Consider the following 22,686-nt stretch of genomic DNA (forward strand, 5'->3'; position numbering starts at 1 on the left):
AGACCCAGGTCTCCCGGTGAGTCCGCTTCTCCTGGCCTTTAGTCCTGAACCCGGGGCAGCACTAGCCGCTGTCAAGGAGGAACAAGCAGACAAGATGAAGGCGCAAAAAGAAAATGGCTCCAAAAGCTTTGGGTGCTTTAGAAAAGCCAGTGGTCTCAGTGGCCCCATGCAGGCAGGAAGGGGCTTCCCCTGGGCTGGGACCAGGGCCAGAAACTGGGCCAAACGACCCAGCCAAGGTGAGGCTCCCAGGTAGGTACCCGGCCACCGGCGCCCCCAGGCCGGCCCAGTCCCCCATTCCTGGAAACCGTGAGGCACAAAGCCCACTCCCCTGGAGGGAAGACCAAGGAAGCCCCCCAGAAATCCAGAGGAGGGAAAAATATAAGCGGAGAGCCTGCCCTGACCAGCTGCCGGGGTCCACGTCCTACTCCCGGCTCATCAAAGCCTCTCCTGAGGAGCAAAAGCACAAAACAGGCTCCCACGCACTGGCTCCACAGCTGAAATCCTGCATGGGTCCTCGGACGCGCCCCCATCACTGCCCCGCGTGTCAGCGGGAAGACGAGACAAGATGCCGTGTCCAGGCAGCCAGCTGGAGGACGGGCCGGGCTCCACGCCGTCCGACACTCAGAGCCCTGAAAACAGGCGCTGTCCAGACCGTCCGCCCTTGGCTGCACACCACACCACCTGCCCGGGGACAGGAGGGGAGCGGCGGGAGCGGGCCGCGGGGCGGGGGTGGGCCTCCAGGAGAAGCCGCAGGGTGTTAGGGGAAGCATCCGAGGGCAGAGGCAGCAAGAGTGGCAGGAGAGGGCGGATGAGCCTGAGGCTAGAGTAGGTGGGGCCCAAGGGCTCCTCACTGGGCAGGCATTCCCTCCCCAACAACTGCCCCAGTCCTAGCAGAGCATCAGAACCCCCCAGGGAAACCTTGTTGCCTCGTCCAGGAGTGGGAGCCAACGCCACAAAAAGCGCAGGCCAGGGGTTCCCCGCAGCCTCACCAGGACCCAGGGCTCATGAAAACACTCCAGTCTGGGCCTCTCCTCTCCCAGCCCAAATCACAGTCAGAGTCAGGAGAGCATGCCCTGTAGGAGCGAAGGCAAGGGACAGCACACAAGGGACCGAGGAGCAATGCCGGCTGGGGAAGACTGAACCTCAGCGCCCGGGCAGCCATCACACCTGCCCTCTGTGCAGAGTCCCCCACTTCTGCCTCAGATGCAGCTTCTTTCCCCCGCATTTTGGGGGAGGCTGGGGGAGCAGAGAGTAAAGCATGCACTGCCTGCCTTCCGCTGGCCGACAGCGAGCTGGACGCTCTCCACTCCACACAAAAGGACCTGCGGCTGCCGGAGGCTGGGGGCTGTGTCTTTGGGCACCGAGACAGTACTCACTGACCCTGCACCCAGGTCCACAGGCCTTGAAGTGGGGTCCCTGCTATACTCACCACCTAACCAGCGTCCAGCCTCTCCTTTAACGGCATAACCCTGCATCTTGGGGAGTGGTCAAGTGTCCAGCCAAAATCACCAGCCCCACTGTGCTTTCAGCCAGAGGGTGGCCCTGTGACCCAGTCCTCCTGACGAGAGTCCCTGGGGAGGGCGTCCCTCCCACGTAAAATAACAAAACTTCACTAGGAGAGGCTTTGGGCCCTTCCTCCTCCCCAGCTGGAAAATGGATGTGACGCCTGGAGGCACAGCAGCCACCCTGCAGCCATCAGAGGGAAGGAGGACAGGGACTCTGCTGATGCACGGAGCCACCATACCCGCCCAGCCTTCTGCCCCAGCGACTTGTTCTTGAGATAAATACCCACCACGGTTTAAAGCACCTGGGCTTCCGTCACAGCCAGGCTGCTCCTGGCCGGCCCCCGCGTCGCTCCGACCGAGACTCTCACCCTGGAGCCCAGACGCATGGGGCGCGGACCCGGCTTGGCCGCTGAGTGGGCCCGGGGGAGGGGGAGACTCTGAGACTCTTCTCCTGACCACCGCTGCATCTGTCCGCCAGGCCACCCCTCCCAGCGTCTGCATGGCCAGCCGCGGCAATGGCAACCACCCCAGAGGGCAAACGGTCTGCCGACAGACCCGAAACACTTTTCACAAAAAGGGAAAGGCACAATGGTAGCTCCGCAAAGACTATGTAAGCAAGCCACATAAACAGACTGCAGTAGCCCTCCAGCTCCCCTCTCCCCAGCCCTCTGGTGTCCCGGCCCAGCAGTGGGCAGACGCCAGCCCACCTCCACTCCAGGGGCAGAAATGGGAAACGTGCTGAGGCCAAACGGGGTGGGCAGAAGGGCCGGCCCCAGGGGACCCATGGGCATGGAGCAGGTGTCAGGGTGCGGGGCACCTCTCCTGGAAGGTGGGGACGGGGCGGAGCAGACGAGTCCTCCCAGAGGCAGGGCCGCCAGCATCCGACTGCAGTGAGAGGGTCCCTCGGGTGTCCCCCACGGCCGCTCGAGACCCACTCAGCACACAAAGGCCCAGACTCCCAGCCCCAGGCTTCAACGAGAACAAAGCAGTAGGTCCCTAAGGGGCCACTCCTGCCCCAGAGCCCAGATGGCCCAGGCCACCCCCCGACCGCTGCACTTTTACAGGGGAGGCTGTGGCCAGGTCCCTGGGGCCCAGCAGGTGCACAGAGGCCCAGGAGCCTGGCGAGGCCGCCAGCCAGGTCCCCGAAAGGCCTGGGGCAAGGCTGCCCCCACGGCGCCCTCAGTCCAGCCCGGCTGTCAGCCTCTGGGCGCATCCCATGCCAACAGACACTTTCACAGACATGGAATCTGCTAATGAGAAGCAACGACACCAGGAAGAAACCACATCAGACGTTTGCCCAGCAAAGTCCGCAGCTAATGAGGGTTTCCAGCCTCTGTCAGCACACAGCCGAGGTCACCTGAGCTGCGCACCCAAGGCACAGGCGGCCTGAGGGGCGGCTAGGCTGCAAAGCCCACCTGGAATGCCAGCCCCTTCCGTGAGAGCACGAAAGGCACGTCTTTACCCAGAGTGCAGTGCTCTCCCTCCCACGGCCCGGCCGGCAGGCACCTTCATCTCGGGTCCTGGGCAGGGGGTTTCTGCAGGGAGATGAAGCCCCGAGGTCTCCACTTCCCCTGCGATTCACCTTCTTCCTACTCGCGGCACCCCCAGCACCTCTCAGCTCCCAGGTCCCCTCCTTCCAGGTGGTGAAGAACTGGCTGAACAAGGGGAAAATGACTTTTCCACCAAGGACACAGCACAGTGCCCCAGGGAGCGGGACAGCTGGATGGGAATCGGGAGCCCGGCCAGCTGCTCAGGGCGAGGCTGCCAGCTCACCCTTGGGTCCACGGGGCATGGCCAGCCCCCAGAGGCACCGAGACGGGCGGCAGCCCTCCGTGCTCAGGCCGGCCGGGGCTCCTGCCACAAACCTCCAACATCACACAAGCTGGGAACTGAGGGTCTGGCTTCACACCAGCCAGGAGGCTGCTGGGAGCCCGGCGCTGCCCTGGCCTCCCTGCCCGGCTCCGATAACAGCGCGTCATCACCTGCCCCAGCGCCGGTCCCCAGGCCGGGCTCCAGCAGACAGCTGGTCCCCTTTCCCAGCCACAATCAGCAGAGGGCTCCCGCCATCCTGTGAAGCTGACAAGTCCGACAAAGGCGTCGTGTGGGCAGGCGCTGTGCCAGGGACGGGCCAGCAGGCAGCAGGGGCACGTCTCAAACAGCACAGCCCCTGCCTTCGAGGGCCAGTGGGACCCTCCACATTCCTCCGGGCCCAGCAGAAGGCTCCCTGCGTGGTCCCTCGCTCCCCTGTCAGTGTGGGGACTGGCTCTGTGCCTCCTGCGCCAGCCCGGGGTCCGTCAGAATACAGACTCCAGGGTGACAGGGTCTAATGCAGTGTTTCCAGTGTAAGATCCAACTATGTGTCTTTTCACCAAGTTCCCAGGAGGTTCTGACGCACGGCAGGCAGGGATCCGGGATGGGGGAGGGACAGAGAGCAGTGGAGGCAGGTGAACGGCTGCCGATGGGAAAGCTGAGCCGGGGTCCTCGGTCCTCACTCCCCGCCCATGCCTGCCACGTGCACACCTGCCACATCCACACCACCCGTGTGGAAGTCCAAGCCATCTGCCCCCAGGAAACAGGAGTGTGGACGTGAGATCTGCTCAGACGTCTCTGGATCGGTTCCTGCAGACCCCGAGTCACAGTCCCAGGCTGAGAGGGAAGCGGAGGACAATCAATCGTAACGTTCCCAACAACGCACAGCCCCACTGTCCCATTTCAGAGGGGCAGCGTGCAGAAGAGGAGGGCCCGGGGACAGGCTGGCGGACTCTCCTCGTTGCAGGGCCACTCGTCCGCTTCCTGGAGCACAGGAGGCGGGCGCCCGACATCACAGCTCCCACTCGGTCCTCACAACCACCGCACATGCACCTGCGGCGCGGACGGCCGTCCTTGGAAGGCCCGCATCTGGATTTACGCCCTCCTTCCACCCCTGCTTTGTATAAAATATATGAGAAATAAAGCCAAAGTTCTTTTTCAGTGTGTGATCAACCATGGTTGAACCAGTTTTCAGACAAGCCGACCTACGGTTTTCCTTCCTCCAAAAGCTGCCCTATCCTGCAAACACAAGGCCAGGTTATTTTAACGTGGACCTTAAGAAGGAGAGGAAGAATCCGGGAGGCCCTGCCCTACCCCTTCCAACCAACTGCTCTAAATCCCTAACAGAACGAAATGCACCCACCCCTGCCCTTTGAGCAGACGTGGCCCTGAGTGGGGCGCGGAGGTGGCCGGCTGCATGGCGGCTCCTTATGCGGAGGGACAGCCCTGGACATCCAGAGAGGGAGTGAGACCAGGCATATTTCCTTGCCCTTTTCACTCTCCATGGGGCAGGAAGAGTGCGTTGAAGCAATGACAATAACAGGGAAGCACGAGACACACTTGGCATCAGCCATGAGGGCCATCTTCCCCGACTACAATCTTTAAAAGACAGGGGAACGAGGCGGCAGGGCTGAAGGAGATGCCCGCCCTGCACAACCCCAGGCCCAGGTGCACGGGGCCTGCCCACCCTGGGAGCCAGGCTGAGATCAGGGGAAGCCCCGGGCTCCCCAGGCCCTACACCGAGCGCCACACAGCAGCTGCTGGCATCCAGTGGAGGTGCAGGGAAGCACCCGGGCCTCCAGAGAGCCGGGTGGAAAGGCAGGAGAGCAGACAGGACCCTGCAGGGCTCGGATCCCAAGCCCACCCTCCCTGAGTCTGAGGGCTAGAAAAACACCCGAGCCCACGGCCTGCCTGACGACAGCGTGGACTCAGTCTCCCACACTGACAGCTGTGGGAGAAAGAGGGGCCACTCTGGGCCTGAACACGCCTCCTCGGTCTCCCAGCGCTTGCGGGCATGGTGTCCAGCACCGAGCAGAACCCACACGGCACAGAGAGCTGCAGGAACGAGAGGAAACAGCCAACTGACGCAGACCCAGAGACGGCCCAGCTGCTGGAACCATCGGAGACTTTGGAAAGCACGATGTTTTAGAAGGTCCACGCGGGCAGGCTGGGAATTCCAGCAGAGAACTGAACACTGTAAAAATGACCACGGGGGAAAGAACCAGGAGTTAAGGTGGAAGTTCACGGCTCTTCCCAGAGAGCCTGGCGGGCTACCGCAGGGAGACCGTCCTTCTAAAGGCCAGACGCCACCAGGACATCCAGTTCCCACGACAGGAGTAACGACTGCTGAGGGCCCAGCCCCAGCCTCCCGAGGCCTCTGGCTCCTCGCACTTCGCAAACTAAACCCTCGGAGCAGCACTGGCCTGTCCAGCCGCAGCCTGCAGCTCGTCTGCTGCGGCCTCTGGGCTCAGACGGGGCCTGCATTTTTGAGCCACAGAACAGCACACAGAACGTGCCCACGTGCCGGACCCCACGCGTGGCCCGCGAAGCCGCATAAGCTCCCGCCCTGGCCCCTGCGACGAAGCCCGCCAGCCAGACCCGGCCGGCACCACGCGGGGCCGCAGAGGGGCTCCTTCTCTGGACCGCGCCCTTACTGGCCGCCGAGGTGCCAGCAGCCATCTGTGCAGGAGTGCAAGGTCTGTCTGCAGCTCAGACTGGAAGAGGCACGAGGACAAGGCCGCCAAGTCCCCAGACACACAACCCTGCCAGACCCTGTCCCCCAGCGCAGGCCCCTCAGCCCCATGTCCAGGAGAGTGCGCCCTGGCCCCAGGCCTGGGCCGCCACCCGGAGCCCCCGGCCCCCGCTAGCAGCACTGGCGCGTCTTTCCAGTCAGCTCCACGGTATCATTTCACTGGAAGGCGTGGTGCTGTGCTGTGTTTCACTGACTGAACGCGGCAGGACTGGGAGCTGCCGTCCATCGGAGAGAAGGCCCGTGTGGGGAACTGCCTCCCTGTTTGCCAACGGGTGGCCCCATGGGGGTCTCCAGGACAGGAGGCGGCACCCCCATGGGCTCCCGTCCCCTCCCACAGCTGCCTGCCCTGCACCTGTGATTTGCCAGCAGCCACAGAGGACCCCAATGATCACACCGTTCCCACCCTGCAGGAGTTAATCACCTGAGGAAGAGGACTCACAGGGATGGGGGGAGGGGAGGAGGGCAGGCCACCCCTCGCTTGCTCGCTGGCTCGCTTGCTCGCTCTCACTCTCGCTCTAGGCAGTGTGCTGGTGCCAGTCCTGCTCCCCCTGCAGCCGCCTCCCACTCCTGCCCTGGGGCCTTCCTTTGGGACCTCAGCCCTCTTCCTGCCTTGCCCACCACTCCCTCTGCCTCCACATCACGCGCATCTCCTGGGGGTAAGGAGACCTCCCCTGAGGCCCTGTGCAGAACCTGGTTCCAGGCGTCCAAAGGGAATCCTCCTGCCGAGCTTCCAGCCCCGGACTACCCCCGCCCCAGGGCCCTCTGTCTTCTGTCCTCACCTGGCAAACTTCTCTGCAGTCTTCAAGGCCCAGCCCACATGCTCCCTTCAGAGGGCTCTCCCACCAGTAAGAGGCCGTGGCTGCGGTCTCCATCCCTGTCCAGCGCCTCCCTGCCCCCTAGGCAGGAAACCGGAACACTGCGTGGTCACCTGTGAGGGCACTGACCCCCTCCTTCCCGAGACAGAGGCTCTCCTGGGCAGAAGCTCATCTCCACTCATGAGGGCACCAGGCAAGTACCCAGCGTAGAGCCCGCACACGGGAACACACACGTAACACAACAGAGTCGCTGGTCGGAAGAACACGGGGTGCTGCAACTTCACGTTTCCAGTGACGGTAAGGAGCCCCGCGGGCAGGCGGGCTCTCTCCCCAAGGAAGGCGCTGTGGCCTTCGTCCCTCCCTCCGCCAGCTGTTGAAAGCTCTGCCCATCAGGAGACCTGGCGCGAGAAACCGCTCTGCTCCTTCACACGTCTCTGGATGCCAGGCTTCCCACCCCTCCAGGGGAAGCACCTCGCACCGGCTTCACGGATGGGGGCCTTCACCCCACCACGGCTGGGGCGCCACAGTCCCCACGCACAGGGACTCGCAGCAGCGCTCAGAACGGCGCTGGGTGGGAGACAGCAGGAGGTTATAAAAATGATTACTTTTCCTCATCATTAGTTTTATGAACTTTTCCCAATAACAAGCTCAATCCTCCCCTCGTGCAGAAGAGAACTGAGAAGTCAATACCCTAAAAGTCAGAGGCGAAGAGAGCGTAGGCGGCACGTGTGAGAGGAGGGCCTGCGGACGAGGCTGCGGGGCGGGGGCCAGGACACGGGGCAGAGGGGCACGCCGCTCCCCCATGCCCAGGGGCAGGACTCAGGCGAGGAGCAAAACTCCCCTCTGCGTCCTCCCAGGTCCTCCGGTCGCTCGTTCTTACTTAAACCCCTCACAGTACAATCTTGACACCCTCTCCGCTGAAAGTGCCTGCTGACCACGCTGAGCGGAGCAGAAGTAAGGGGGGCAGCTGTCTCCACCTCTGCCTGGCTACTGCAGAGCAGGGCGCGCTGCCGCAGGCACGGAGCACTGGACGCGCTTCCAGACCAGCCACGTCTCTCTTCACCTGCTGCAGGTACCAGCGAGAGAGCACCTCCAGAGGAGTAGCTAAGGAGGGTCACCAGCAGGCAGTCCAGGCCCCGAAAGGCAGCAGCAGACAGCCAGACCGAAGGTGTGCACCTGGGAGGTGTTGGGGGCAGCAACACGCACGGCCTCCCGGACGCCGGTCCTCCCCACTGGGGCCCCCGCGGCAAATAGCCCCAGGCTGCCCGACGCCAGCCTCCCCGCTCAACACTCAAGTCCCGAGCCAGGATCTGACTGGCGGCCCCTGGGCCCCGTGCCCAGACCCTGCCCGTCCCAAGGCAGGGAGAGAGACTGGGCTTCGCAAGTGCAGTCCTGCCCCAGGACATGCAGGAGGAAGCAGGTAAGTTCCTAGAAGGAGACGGGGCACCAAGTGCACGAGGAAACGGATGCTGGACGGTCAAAAAGTGGGACTCCCGGAAGTAAGTAACGTGCACTTCCAAACTGAAGGCAGGCACTCGCTCTGCTGGTCCCAAGAACCCTGGTTCCAAGGACGCAGCCACCCAGAGGCCTGGGGAGACCAAGTCACCCTTCACATAAAGAAACGCACACACCTGAACCGAAGGCTCGGGTGGAACCCCCACGCTGGGGGGGGTCTCCTCCAGGGACAGCCTGGGTGGGGGCAGGAGGGAGGCTGCATGTAACTGCCACACTCCAGGTGAGAGCGTCGAGGCTCCACACCCGAAGGCCGCAGTGCCGGCCAGGTAACTGCCCAGGTGCCCATGGTTCTGCCCGATCCACACTGATGCCGGGCCCTCTCCACCTGGCTGCCGGGCGGCCGGGCCCTGCAAATGCCTGTCCTCACCCCACTCCTCTCTGCTTCGCGGTTCCTCACCAGGTGGCCCTGTCAGAGAACACCACCCCACCCTGACCAGCCCCTGGGTGCCCGCCTGGGCTTCAGTGAGCTCCTGAGTCACATCCTTTCGTGACAAGCCTGCTGCCTCCTGAGTCAGACGCCTCTGAGCTCTGGGCGCTGCTCTAGCGGACTGACGGACCCGAGGGGGTCACGGGAGCCTCTGGTCTCTGGCCGGGGGGCAGAAGCACAGTGCCCACCTGGACTTGAGGATGGCGTCTGAAGGGCGCGCGGGATGAAGAGAATGGAGACAGTCTAATGGGACCCAGCCCTAGGGTCCGATGTCAAATCCAGTAGACGGTGTCAGAGCCAGGTTAGACTGTAGGACACCCAGCTGGTGTCAGGAACTCCCTGGATGTGCGGGAACAGCCCACACACTGCAGTGCGGACAATGACTCCTCACTGTCGGTCCTTTTCTGCGTGGATGCCCACCCCCTCCACCCAGACGTGACTAGGAAGAGCCCCTCCTGTTCCCTCTACTGAGGGCTGGCTCAGCCAGGGCCCTGGTACCATCCGGACCAGGTGAGGTGGGCAGACTTCTCCTGGGCTTCCTCTGCCGCTGGGCACTGTCCTGTCTGCCTAAGACCTGGGTGGGGGGGTGGCCAGCAGCATGTGGACTGTGGCCCAGCGGGCTGCGGATGCTCCAGCGAGGTCAGCAAAGTGAAGGGGAACCCGGGCCCACGATGACGCCAGGGAGCCGCTGACTCAGTCACCCGGGCACCGCGACCTCTCGGGCTGTGAAACAAGGCCTCACTTACAGCAGAAAGACCCTAATGACACCCCCCACCATTACGTGTGCTGGCAGCGATCATGGCACACTTTCACGACTTGCCAGCACCCTCTCGCCCTGGACGTGCCTCCCTCCTCTCATCACCCGGCAGCCTGTGTGAACACATGATCGTCCACCACGGCCTGGACGCTGGAGGGTGTGCCCAGGCCAGTCTGCACTCAGGCCACCTGCCTCTAAAACTGCCTTCTCCTGCCAGCCTGCTGCCCCGGAGCCCACGGTGGTCTCCTTCCAGGCTCCTGGCACCCGCCCCCCACCCACACAGCCCTTACACTGTCAAGTTCCAGGAGGACCATAGAACATTCCAGCCCTGGCCAAACCAACCCGAGGCCCCTGAGACTGAAACCCAGCCCAGAGGCTGCAGAGCCAGCCAGCCAGAGCCAGGGCCACCAGAACCCCGCTCCTGGTCCCTAGAAGGACGCCCTATCCACGGGGCAGGAGCTGGGGCTTTGGACATGTCAGGCTCCCACCTGGCCTCTGCTTCCTGGCGCCGTGGGATGGCTAAGGAACCCACACTCACCAGCCCAGCTGCCTGCTTCTCCTGGTCCTCGAAGCCCTCCGCCTGCGGCTGGGACGCACCGCAGGGCTTCGCGGCCGCCCCTTTCTCCCTCGTGGCCACCTGCAGCAGCTTGTCCTGGACTGCAACCGGCTCCTGCTGAGACCTGTGTCAGGACAGATGGAGAAGCAGGTGAGGATGGCATGACTGACGGAAGGGAGAGGAGGAGAGGCCTGTGCGCTCACTTCCGCCCCAGGGGCCGGGGTCTGAGGGCCAGCTGGTGAGGGCCAGCCTCCACTGACAGCCCCTGAGGCCGGGGACACTGTGACACCTTCTCGGCCAGAATGATACACCTGACCGCCAGTGAGGAATCAGACAGCCAAGCGCCAAGGGAGAGGTTCTCAGGGCAGGGGCTCCACCCGCCACGCCGGCCCCTCCCTTCAGAGGGGTAAGTGTGGGCCCCCCACCCCTCCAGCCCTGCCTGCGGCACCAAGGTTTAGATGCAGAAGCCTTGGTTTTGAACACTCAACTGTCCATCCTGATGTGTCCCTAACCGTCCACCTATTTCTGCTCTTCTGTTAAAATCACCCTAAGGAGAGGAAGAGGTCACTGGCGTGGAGACCCTCTCGGAAGTCTGATTTGTCAGGATGTAGTGACACGCCCGGGGAAGCGTGCAGCCCAGGGCGGCCGGGGAACACGCGTAGGTGTGGCAGCCTCACCACACACCCGCAGGTGTGTCCGTGGCCTGGGTCTAAGGACTGAGGACCCACAGATGCCCCCTTCAGCAAGCAAAACACTTAGAAGCAGGGGGAACACGTGGAAGACAGCCCCAGGACTGAGTAAAAACAGCAAAATAGAAAATGTTATATGACTTTGAAAACCAGTCCTAAACTAGAGGGAAGGAGGCAGTTGAAAGAAACACTTCAAGGTGTTCAAGAGATGATGAATCCACGGGAGACTTTTCCATTTTGTAAACATCCCAAGGCTTTCATTGGCGTGTGTCACCTGAGCATGTTTTAAACGTTTAGAAGTACCCACAGGAGGCCCTGGCTATTCCTGGGAGGCCTCTGGGGATCTGGGAGCGGAAGTTCCGAGGGGCTGGGTTTCAACCCATGACACGGAGGGGCAGTGGCCGGGCGGGCCTGTGGCGGGAAGAGGCCGGCTGTGCCTGACCCTGCCACCCCGGGCCCGCAGCTAACTCCCTGGGTCCTCTGTTACAGAGGCCGGCGTCCTCACAGGTCCACAGTCACAGCGGCCAGTCCACTGAGCTGGCGCTCGTGAGAACAGGGACGCCGGGCCCCACACTCAGTGCATGAATGCTCAGGATGCAACCACAGCCCAGGGAAGGGGGCTCAGCTTGGCCTTCTCAGAGGCCTGTGGACACACAGTGATGGTCCCGTGTCACGTGACCAGCAGGTGCGGAATCAGGACATAACCTGCCCCCCCGAAGGCCGCAGAGCCTCAGCTCCTGTCCTTCCAGCCCAAGGTCTGGGGCGTGGCCTGCATCCTGGAGCCCGTCCACAGTGCAGCCCCGGTTACCCTGGAGGGCCCCTCTCCTCCACACGGCTCCGGGTACATGCCACGTCCACAGCTGGGGGTGCAGTCACCCCGCCATCCAGGCCCAGGTTTCCAAGGGAATTAACTCCCCACACCGCTGGGCGTTTCTCTGTCTTTATCAAGGAGCAGCACCAGCTAAGCCACAGGGCCAGCGTCCCATCAGAGCAGACGAAGTCGTGCACAGACCCTCGGGCCTTCAGGCAAGTGGAGGGTCCCCGTGAGGACAGAGCACTGGGCAGAGCGTGGAGCTAGGGTGAGTGGGCCCTCCGCTTACCTCGTGAGGGGCTCCACCTCCGCCCCCGAGTGCTGCCTGCCACCCTGCTCCGGCCGGGGCAGGTCAGAGTCTGCAAAGGGTGAGAAGAAAAGGTCCGTCAGCAACACCCCAGTGGACGGACAGAGCCACGCTGCCCCCAGAGAAGGGCCCAGGGGTGCACCCTGTGGGCAGACACACCCCTGCTCCTGCCATCCCACCGGCCCTCGTTCCGCACCAGGACTGCGTGTGGCGCTGAGCTGGTAGCAGACGTGCACACCTGAGCGAGGAGTTCCAAATCCATCCTCCTCCCCTTACAGCTCAGCATCTAGGTCACCTTCCAAACAGGCCAGAACGGCTGAGGGAAGCTCTGCCTCTGGAGCTGGAGGGACGGCCTCCGGGGTCCGGGTTGCGGGTGGAGGGGAGGGGGGAGGAGAGGGGAGGAGGAGGGGAGGGGGGAGGGGGAGGGGGAGGGGAGGTGGGGGAGGGGAGGCCCCTGAGATCTTCCTCCTCTCGGCACCCCCGCTGAAGGCCTCTAAACCTGAGTGAGGCCGGGCCCCACTTAACGACGTCACATCACATCACCTGCTGCACCTCCAGTCTGACCAGGGTTTTTAAGCTGTCACAGGAGGTCTACCTTTTGACAGCTGTGACCTCTGGAATTTCTGAGCAAACCCAATTCCCTCTGTGCTCTCACCACCGGGCGATGATGAGGTTCCATTACCCACGCTCCCCCAGGCTTCAGCAGCCCCACATCACCCTCTAGCCACAGCTCGCCCAGCGTCCCGCCCCCTCCGTGTGCACGGAACCCTGAGCGGCTGCAGGAGATCCAGGCTGTGGGAGAGAAGGCGCGAGGGTGTGTGCTGTTCCTCTCCCAGGACCTCACGGCCTGCTGGCTTGAGGCTGGAGCACCAGGCCCCCAGGGAGCGGCACCCAGGGACTCGCCCCTGCACACACCCTCCCAGAGGACGGGCCGCGCGTGTGGAGAGGGCACGCCTTGGGCACGGGCTCGGTCACCTCCTCCACCGCTGCGCTGGGAACCGTCTGTGCCCATCTTCCCCCAGCCGTCGGGTGTTCCACAGTCCCCTCTGCGTGCACACTGCCAACGCGCTGTCAGCCTCGGTTCCCGGCTTCTCACTCACCCTTCACTCATTCTTCCTAAACTGTCTCTAATTTTCACAGCCATGTTCCCCACTGTTCTTAAGTTTCTTCGTTTGATGTGGTGCTGGGAGGCTACCTGTTTTCGGACTTTCACGACTTCAGTTCTTGCACTTAAATCTTCTACATTCTCTGACACTGAACTTGGGGTCCAATGCAACACAAGAATTTAACCTTAACTTCTTTTCCTAATCTTGTTCCATCACTAAAACAAAAGCACACTGATCCTAAAAGTAAAATATCTCAAGATTAGTCCACTGCAGGACAGTCCCTTTACGCTGACAACTTCAGACACTCCAGACACACTCACGATCCAACTGCAAAACACTTTGTTAAACTAAAACCAGTTGATTTTAGATGAACCACTCTTCTTGCTTTTTAAACTGCTGAAACCTACCGAAACTGAAACAAATGCTTCTTTTATCGCCCAAGGCTGAAACTGATGTGTGCGTGATCCACTTTGGCAGTGTTTGCTTTTTTCATCACTTTCTGCCTCTCACCTTATTAAACTTCAGTCAAGTCAGGCCTCCTCATCTCTCCCTCCACGTGCTGAGACACGGTGGGACTGGCCCCTGGAGGCCCAGAGTGTCTTCTGTGGCCTCAGGACTCTGACTCAGCCCTTTGCAGACAGACACTCAGGAAGCCCTGAGGCTGGTCTGGCCCAGGACCTGCTCTGCTCCAGTGCAGGTGGGAAGCCCTGAAGGAGGCAACCCAGGGAGTGGGATGGCAGAGGCCTGGTCAGCGCCCTGGCCGCACTCTGGCCACCGTGCCGGGGTGACAGGACTCCTGCACCCTGCCCCACCTCCTCCTTTCCCTTGTACTTTATACTCCAGGTCCCCTGGGCCACTGCCTGGGCTGTCACCAGCCTGAACCCCCATCCCCCGTCAGCACAGTCCCATCTTTCAAAATCCAGTTCCAATGTCAGCTCCGCTTGAAGCCCATCCCTAAAATAATGAGTCACTCTCCTCTGTGCTACCGGGGCCCAGGACAGGCTTCTGATGCCTCGCTGTCACACAACCCCTTACCCTGCAGGGCGACACATCTGGCTCCTAACTAGAGCTGTGCACACCTTAAGAGCCGGTCCCTGCCACCATGTCCCAGCACGAGGCTCACGGCCTGACCGCTGATGGCACTCAGCACATGCTGAGTGCGCAGGGAGCGCGCCTGCCCCTCAGGCTGGCTCCTGGCCAGCAGGTCAGCAGGGAGGACGAACCCAATGCGAGGTCGCGCTTGGATGAGCGAACCGCCGTGGGACGGCACGTCTGCCCAGCACGGCACAGCCCTCGGCCCCTTGACATACAGCCTATCAAGTTCCAGTGGCAGAAAGACCCCCGTTCCTGTCAACAAGGACTTACTACCAATCAGCGGCCATGAGAACGTCTCTGCTCCGTAATATCTGAAATTTCTACAGCTTACATTTTCCCTCTTAAATTTTTGCTTCCTTGTGTTTGCTAAAAGTAGTTACTTGGAGAGGAGCCTGGATGTCTCCCCTTGTGATGGACACAGCAGTGGGGAACAAGCCAGCTGCAAGCCTGGTGTGGGCAGTGGGGCCCCGGAGCCACGGGGCGAGCCCCCAGGAGCCCAGCCAGGACCAGGTGATGGAAGGGACGCCATCCCCACTCCCTGCTGTCAAACAAGCCCCTGCCACATTTTCTGTGGGTGGAGAAGCTGGGACAGTGGGGACTCCCAGCCCCAGTCATGGGCAGACAGTGCCGGCGTGGGGAGCCCCGCTCTCCAGAAGCACCGATGTCCCTCCCGCGTGATCCCAGCCCCCTACCTGTCTCCGGGCCTCTGGCGGCGCCAAGTGCAGGAGGTGGCGGCCCCGCTCCGGAAGGCTGGCTGGAATCCTTCATGCGGTGAACCACGCTTTCTGACAGCTGTGGGAAGGACCGAGGGGGAAAGTTAACCCACGGAACCCTCTGGAAGGGAAGCCCTCCCTTTGCCTGGCCCCAGATTTCTGAGTAGGCAACTTCCTCCAGGCCAAGTCCCACAATGTGCGTAGTTCTCTGGGAAGATCTCCCATGACGCCCAGGGCTTCTAGGTCAGCGCGCCGCTGGCCTGGGTTCCAGCCCCACTGGCTTCCCGGCTCCCACACATGGTCTGCGCTCAGCAGATCCTGGTTCTCCCTTCTCTCCTCTGTCCTGAGTTCACTCTGCCCTGGATGTCCCCACCTGTGCAGACCTGACCCTTCCCTGTCACATCCCAGTGTCCCTCTGCCATGGGGTCTTCCCAGCAGCACCGCAGCTGTGCCCTTTCTCCCCTCCTTACGCTCCCATGACAACAGCTGTGCCCCAGGAGGTGCCGCACATCCCACCTGCCTGGTCCTAATGCTCTGTAAGTACCTCGAGGCCGGACCACCTCTTATGCCTGAGTCCCCGCAGGTCGCACTCAGAGCACCTATCACAGCCTGACTCTCTTCACTCCCGTTCCCGATGAAGATCCGATAATCAAACCCCTCCTCCATCTTAGAGGAAGGGAAATAGGCCAGAGGGAGTCATAAAACAGTTTACTGAAATGAAGTGGCAGGCTAGGGATGAGTCCCTAAGAGGTTACGTCAATAAGTATTTATTAAGTGCCTGGTAGGTGCAATGCATCACAAAGCACAGCTGAGGGGAGACGCGGAGGGGAGACACGGACTCCATGCCCACGCACCCATGCGAGAAGGGCACTCCCACGTGTGCAGGCGGCCCTGGAATCGCACAGGAAATGGAAAAAACAGAAACACGCAAGGACGGGAGTGGTGGAGAAATGAGGTGGGCCTTCCACGAAACGCCACGGAGCCACCTAGAGATGGCAGGTGAGACACGGTAGCTGTCCCAGAAGGATGCTGTGCTGACCTGGGAGAGTCAGACCATGCTCTGTTTATCTTGATTTTGTGAAAAAGATTACACACTTACAAGGATGCAGACACGTGGCATAAATGTGTCCACACTCACGCGTGTGTGCACAAACGTGCGCTCCCACCCAGCGGGCACACGAACCGCTGCTGGGCTGCATCCTGCACGTGGGCAGGGGCGTCGGGGTCAGGACTTTCACTTCTGGCACGTCCATGCTTTAATTTTTTATCATGAACGTTTTTAGCAATTAAAGTTTATAATAGTGATAACTGAGTCCAGTATTTGCGACAGATACGAATCAGATGGCTGATTAATGATTACCGGACAAAAGAAGACCACGAACATACAGCAGCGGCAGAGAACTGAGGACCCAGAAGTAAGCCTACGTGTCTGTGGTCGACTGACCGACCACTTGATGGGAAAAGAACAGTCTTTCCAACAACCGGCGGCGGGACGGGGGCGTCCTCGTGCAAAAGGACGAGCAGGACCCTGCCTCACACCGTCTACAAAACCTTTACTCAAAGAGGATCGGGGGGGGGAGGGTACAGCTCAGCGGTACAGCGCGTGCTCCGCACACACGAGGTCCTGGGTTCAACCCCCGGGACCTCCATTAAAAATAAACAAATACACAAACAAATAAAGAGGATCAGAGACCTAAAGTTAAGACGGTAAAATAATGAAACTCTTGGAAGAGCACTCAGGGGGAAATCTTTACAAACTTGGCTTTGGCAGTGAATTCGTAAATACAGCACTAAAAGCACGAGCAATGAAAGAAGAAACATGGATGGAACTTTGTACTAATCGAAAAGTCCTGTGTATCAGAGACACAACCAAGCAAGTGGAAAAGGGGACCCACGGAACAGGAGGCCTCTCTGCGAGCCGCACACCTGACAACGGAAGTGTACCTGGGATACAGAAAGACACACAACGGCCAACGAGCCAGCGGAGAGGTGCTCGGCACCTGCAGTCCCGGGAAAGACGCAAATCCAAACCACAGGGCGGTACCAGACCACCCGCGACCAAGATGTCGGTGACAACGCGCTGGCGAGGCGGTGGCGAGGCAGACGCTCGCCCACCGCAGCCAGCAAATCACTGGCGCAGCCACTTCGGGAAAGAGCCCGCCAGCCCTCGTGGGTGTAAACACCGTTACCGTTTGATCAAGCAGCTCCGGCCAGAGGTGCCTGCTCAAGGGCGATGGACTCACAGTTTCAGCTAACTTGACATGAATGTTCGCGTCCGCGTGATCCGTAACAGCCAGAGGTGGAAGCAGCCCAAGTGTCCATCGACTGGGGGGCGGTGCGTCCACACGGCCGGATGACGTTAGTGGTAAGAAGGAACGAGGTGCTGACAGGCTGCCCCGCGGTGAGCCCGGAGCCGCACGCTCAGTGAGCCAGGCACCAGAGGCACGTATCCTATAACCGCTTACTTGGAATGTGCAGAACAGGCAAAATCCCTAGAGACAAGAAGTAGCCTGGCTGCCTGGGGCCGGGGTCGGGGGAGACAGGGCACCGACTGCTGAACGGTGGTCAGAGGTGGGTTTTCTCCACCTGTTCAGAGATGTTAAAGTGTGTCTCCAAAATCAGTGTCATATGTCAGCGCCCAAAGCTCGGACAGAGCAAAACAGGAACCTGCAGGGCCAGGGGCTCGTGGGGCGGGGCAGGGGCAGGGCCTGGGGGAGACCCCCAGAGGGGGCGATGCTGATGTAAGTCTCCCCCTCTTGAATGAGGAGGCCCCAGCCACCGTCACGTCCTAAGATCCCAGGAAAAGGATCCAGCTCCAAGCAGAGAAGAGGACTGTGCAAACGCTCTGAGAAGCCCTGAGTCTGGCCGGTCCAAGGGCCAGCGTGAGAGAAGGATGGACTAGGTGACCAGGCCGGAGAGGCAGGTCGAGGTCAGACCCAAATTTGGCCCGAGGGCGAGGGGTTCTGCACAGGGGAGTCCTGGGCTCCGACTTCCTAGCCCAGCCTGGGGGGGCATCGGCCGAACAACACCACCTGGTGAGCGAGGGGTTAAGGAAAACACTGGCAAGCGTCTCACTGGCAGGAGGAGATCTGTAATATTTTTTAATGTTGCTACAAAATAAGCAAGAAATATTTTTAATCAACAAATATACATAGGCACACAGCAGCCATGTGAGAATAAACACCATCTGGGCAGGGCTCCTGCACCAGCAGAACCAGAATGGAGGCCCCCGGAGCCAGCAGGTCTGGGAAGTCTGCGCCGGAGGCCTGTGGCCACTGCACCACCAGAGCTGGCCACACGGAGCCCTGTGTGGTCAGAAGACAGAGGGCCAAACCCAGAGCGGGAAATCCAGGAAACAGGAGTCCACCGACAGCCAGCTGTGGGCCAACCCCCTTCCTCGCCTCCCAGAGCTGCACGGTCCTCGCCTAGAAGTAGGGCCCCACGGGCTGGACTGGCTGCCGCAGCCTAGGAACTGGTGTGCAGGTTTGAATCCCGACTGAGCTGCTTACTAGCTATGTGACCTCGGGCCGGGGCCTCCTTGCCTGCAAGATGAGACGACTGAGGGCAGAGACGGTGAGGAGCACACGGGCCGTGGGCATGGAGCAGTCAGTCCCAGCTACCGTGCGGACGGTGAAGCCCTTGCGAACAGGAGTTACACTCACACCAGGCCCTCGCAGAGTGTATAAAAACACAGACCTAGTCAACCAGGGCGGTGAGCCTTGGCAGCCGGGCACCAGAAGTGGCCTGTCTGCTCCACGTGCTGCTCTGTGACCTGGAAAGACTCTTCTCAAAGTGCCCTCCAGCGCAACGTCCAGCCTGTGGCTCCAACCTGGACCCCACCCCCCAGGCTGGAGTGACACGGGGACTCTGAGCAGAGGGACCTCCCGTGTCACCACCATGGAGTGCATGGCTGGTGCCAGCACAAGTCACAGTGACAACACGGAGAGAGGAAAGGATCCTCTCTCCTCCCGCAGCAGCCCAGAGCCCATGGCGCTATGGCCGGAGACCAAAAGCCCTGCAGCACAGCCACCAAAATGCAGCCCTCCCCCAGGGTACCCAAGTTTAGGACACGCTCCCAAAGAGGGACTGGAGGTTTCCTTATCGGCCACTCAGGCCTGCAAATAAGTCCCGTGGCCACCCAGCGAGCAAAAGGCTGGGGAAGGGCTGCTGTCAAAGTCCCAGCGTCCACACCCGTTTCTGGGGGCAAGAACGGGGTAAGAGCAGCGCCCGACCCAGCCAATGGGGAGGCCCCGCCTAGCCCCACCCGGGGACCGCGCGCACTGCACGCGCCAGCAGGACCGCCTGCTCACCCCTCCCAGTGGGGCGCCCTCTCTCCGGCCACAAAGCCCGACCCCAGAACAACAAAAAGATCTGCACGTCGCCTTTTCTGCCGTTCACAGTAAGACCCAGGCAGGAAGGGGAGGGAAGCAGGTATGCATTCACCAGACAGACAGCCTACTTCAATGAGGAAACATCCATTCGAAAATTAGCACCTTTCCAGTCTGAGAAGTCACTCACTACACACATCTGAGAAGCAGCCGCGTGGAGGCCATGCCCCAAGCATTATTCTCTGTGTCACCACAAGCACCGATGGCCACCAGGAGACTGTCCTCGAGTCCTCGCATCCTCAGCGGGACAGGGTGGTGTGGTGCTGAACTGCCTGCTCGAGTCAGTACCCAGCCACCCTGCGGAGCTGCCGCCTCCTCTCACGCACAGTCATCTGGATGCCTCTCTCCCTCCCCAGCCGCCAGCCCCTGACCGCGCGAGCACCGGGCAGGTTCCAGACGAGTCAGGCCTGCCAGGGGCTCCTGGTGCCCGGACACCCCCATCCCCGGAGGCGCTGCCCAGTTCTGTGACTCGGAACAGATTTCTCTGCTCTGCCAGCGGCTGTTGCCTTGGAGATTCCATTGGCTAGTCCTGCAGTTTCCTGTGAGCTGAAATTAGATCCACAGATTTAAATCCGAGCATCAGGCTGAGAAGAGCTCTGGAGGCCCCCCAAAGCGTGGCAAACGCCATCATCACGGGGTCTGGCAGGTGATGGAAGTGAATAGGCAGGCCTGGCAGGGAAGAATCAGTTCCAGGACGACATGGTGGGGACTGCGACGGTGGCTACCTCACACCTCCAGGAGTGCCGCCACCTGGCAACGTGGACCAGACTCCTGACATTTTCCCCCAAAAAAGCTAAAGCTTGAATTTATGTAAAGCTTTCCAAGTTTCACATGTTGTCAATTAATACCACAAAATTTCTGGACCAATGCTTTCATTAAAGACACAGGGAGCCTGAGGCTTAAACCTCCGTCCAGCGAGCATCTCGCTGACTTGAGCTGGGGTCTGGGCCAGGTGCTGGGGCCACAGGCCAGTAGACACGGCTCCTGCTCACAGGCCATGCGCAGGGCAGAGCTCACCCTGCCTGGAGCAGGGCCTGCAGGACCCGGGACGGTGACCAGTGCAGGGTGCACGAGACGTCACAGGAGGGAACCCCTGAACTGGTCCTGAGGACAGGGAGGAACCAGGCCAGGCATCCTCCCTGTGGGACGCACAGTGACAGCAGGGGGAGGGCCTTGGGGCCAGGCCCAGGAATCTGCATTTACCCGGGGGCAGCGGGAAGGAAGGGGTCACACAGTTAGCTCGAACTCCGAATGGCTGCTGACACCACTGGCCGGTGGCAGGGCCGCCTCTGAGAGCAGGGCCGACGGAGGGCGGTGGGGGGGGGAGGGGGACTGGTCCCTGGAAGCCTCCATGTGAACTGTCTGCATTTTACTCACACGGCCTGAACCCTGCTCAGAAGTAAAATGACCTTTTAAAACACACTGCCCTGCCAGCGCCAGGAAGCACTGACTTGTGGGAGGCCAGTCTGTGGGGAGAAAGGACAATTTGTATCCAACGGTCAGGGGAAGGCGGGGTGAGCCTGACTGCGGTACAGAGCCAGGAGGGAACCAAGACGAGGGTGAAACACAAAAAGCTGGAAGAAGAGTCACGGGATCGAGTTAGACGCAGAGAAGAAAGGGCACGTGGACTGGCTGGACGGACGTTCACCCAAGGGACAGGGAGACAGCGAGTGGACACCACGATTACAGCGCCTGGGAGCCTTGCAGGGGGACACGGCCAGTGGCCTCAGGGACGTTCAAGTCCAGACGTCACCAGCTCAAGGATGGAGATGAAAGAGATGGCCAGGGCAGCATGAGGCAGGGCAAGAGGGCTGAACCAGGAAACACTGTGGAGACGCCGATGGGAGCCTGGAAGCCAGGCCTGCCGGGGACAGCACGCGGTGGCCCCCAACGGTGGAGCCCAAGGGGTCCGAGAGCGCCCGGCGGGGGAGCGGACCCAAGATGAACTCCGCGGGGCCGAAGCCAACAGCCCTCCTCAGGTTTGCACTGCTTTACGGGTTACCCTTTACACAGAAAGCTCTTCAGCACTGTCCTGTGCACAGTCACGGTCCCACGAAGGAACTGCATCGCCCATGAAGATACAACCCTAAGTCACCTGACGCTCGCACCATGCAAACGTCACCGCCGGCTATGCTGCGCCACGCCCAGGAGAAAACGTGAAGGGTGCTCAGAGAAGGCCCTGAACGTGGCTGGGTCCGCTGTCCTCAGACAGTCTGGAGGCCTGCGCCAAGGACGAGAGCACGAGGGCAAGTCTGCCCGCAGGCAGCTGGGCCCCGCGCTGTCTGGAGGACGGCCGTCCCCTCAGCAGCTGTGGGGCTGGAGAGGGGGCCCGAAGTGCTCTGCTTCCCTGCATGCCTGGACACCTCACCACCGGCAGGCGTGGGGTCTGGGGAGCAGCAGGGAGAAGCCACCCAGGAAAGCGCCCAGCCGGGGACTGGCACCCGGGCAACACTGCTGGACGCCACACCCAGACGCACACGGGTGCGCACGGCACAGCGGGGAGAGCCGGGCCATTCGTCCCCGGCTTTCGCAGCTGAACTTCCTGTTGTGGCCCATCCGTGGCACTCACCCAACGGTCAGCCGGGAGAGCACTGAGCTGGGGAGGAGTGGAGAGGACTCCTGACCAAGCCCTTCGAGGCACTTGTGCTGAACGAGGCCCCATCCTGCTCATAAGAAGGGAGACGTGCCCCTCTGAGGTCCTCTGGGATGTCCTGTTCTCCACACGAACTCTCAGCAGTGAACTGAGACAGAGGATGTGCTGTAAGGCGACACAGCAAGGAGCACTGTCGCTGAGACACGGGAGAGGCACGTCCCGGGCAGCGCGGGGTGGGAAGGAGGTCTGCTGCGCACGTGGCACAAGCCCGTACCAGAGCCTCAGAAGAGTAAGGGGAGCAAGGGTCTCCGGCCACAGATCACCGGCTCAGCTAAAAAATGATCGTCAATTCTTTAATCCAAGCACACAATCCACAAGCACATACTAATGATCCAGAAGCCAGTAGTTAAGACAGTCTCTGCACTCCGTGAGCCTACAGAAAAGCAGGATATGAGGACAGGGAAGAGATGATGGAGAAAACACAAAATCGTCACCCTGCAAAAAGCAACTATGAAAACCTACACCGAACACACTCAGTGGGGGAAGACTGAACGTTTCCCCCGAAGTTCAGGAGCAAGGCAAGGATGTGCACTCTCACCGCTTCTCCTCAGTACTGTGCTGGATGTTCCAGCCAACACAGTAAGGCAAGAAAGAGAGAAAGGGCATCCAGACTGGAAAGGATGAAGCAAAACTGTCTTCATTTTGCAGACAGCATGAGCCTACCTACATAAAATCCTAAAGAATACACACCAAAAAACCCCACTAGAACTGATAAATGAGTTCAGCAAGGCTGCAGGACACAAGATCAATATACAAAAATCAACGTATGTCTACAGGCTAGCAATGAA

General features: G+C 61.0%; 1 protein-coding gene across 1 annotated transcript in view; it reads right to left on the reverse strand.

The window, feature by feature from the left end:
* CHCHD6 (coiled-coil-helix-coiled-coil-helix domain containing 6) overlaps window positions 1-22,686 on the reverse strand; it is a 119,324-nt gene that overhangs the window by 91,050 nt on the left and 5,588 nt on the right. The window contains exons 2-4 of the mRNA XM_072942015.1: window positions 14,837-14,936; window positions 11,926-11,995; window positions 10,119-10,260 (exon numbers count right to left, since the gene is read on the reverse strand). Coding sequence (XP_072798116.1) covers window positions 10,119-10,260; window positions 11,926-11,995; window positions 14,837-14,936 — 312 coding nt within the window. The remainder of the gene's footprint in view (window positions 1-10,118; window positions 10,261-11,925; window positions 11,996-14,836; window positions 14,937-22,686) is intronic.

This window comes from Vicugna pacos, chromosome 17, assembly GCF_048564905.1.
Source record: "Vicugna pacos chromosome 17, VicPac4, whole genome shotgun sequence".
NCBI lineage: Eukaryota > Metazoa > Chordata > Mammalia > Artiodactyla > Camelidae > Vicugna > Vicugna pacos.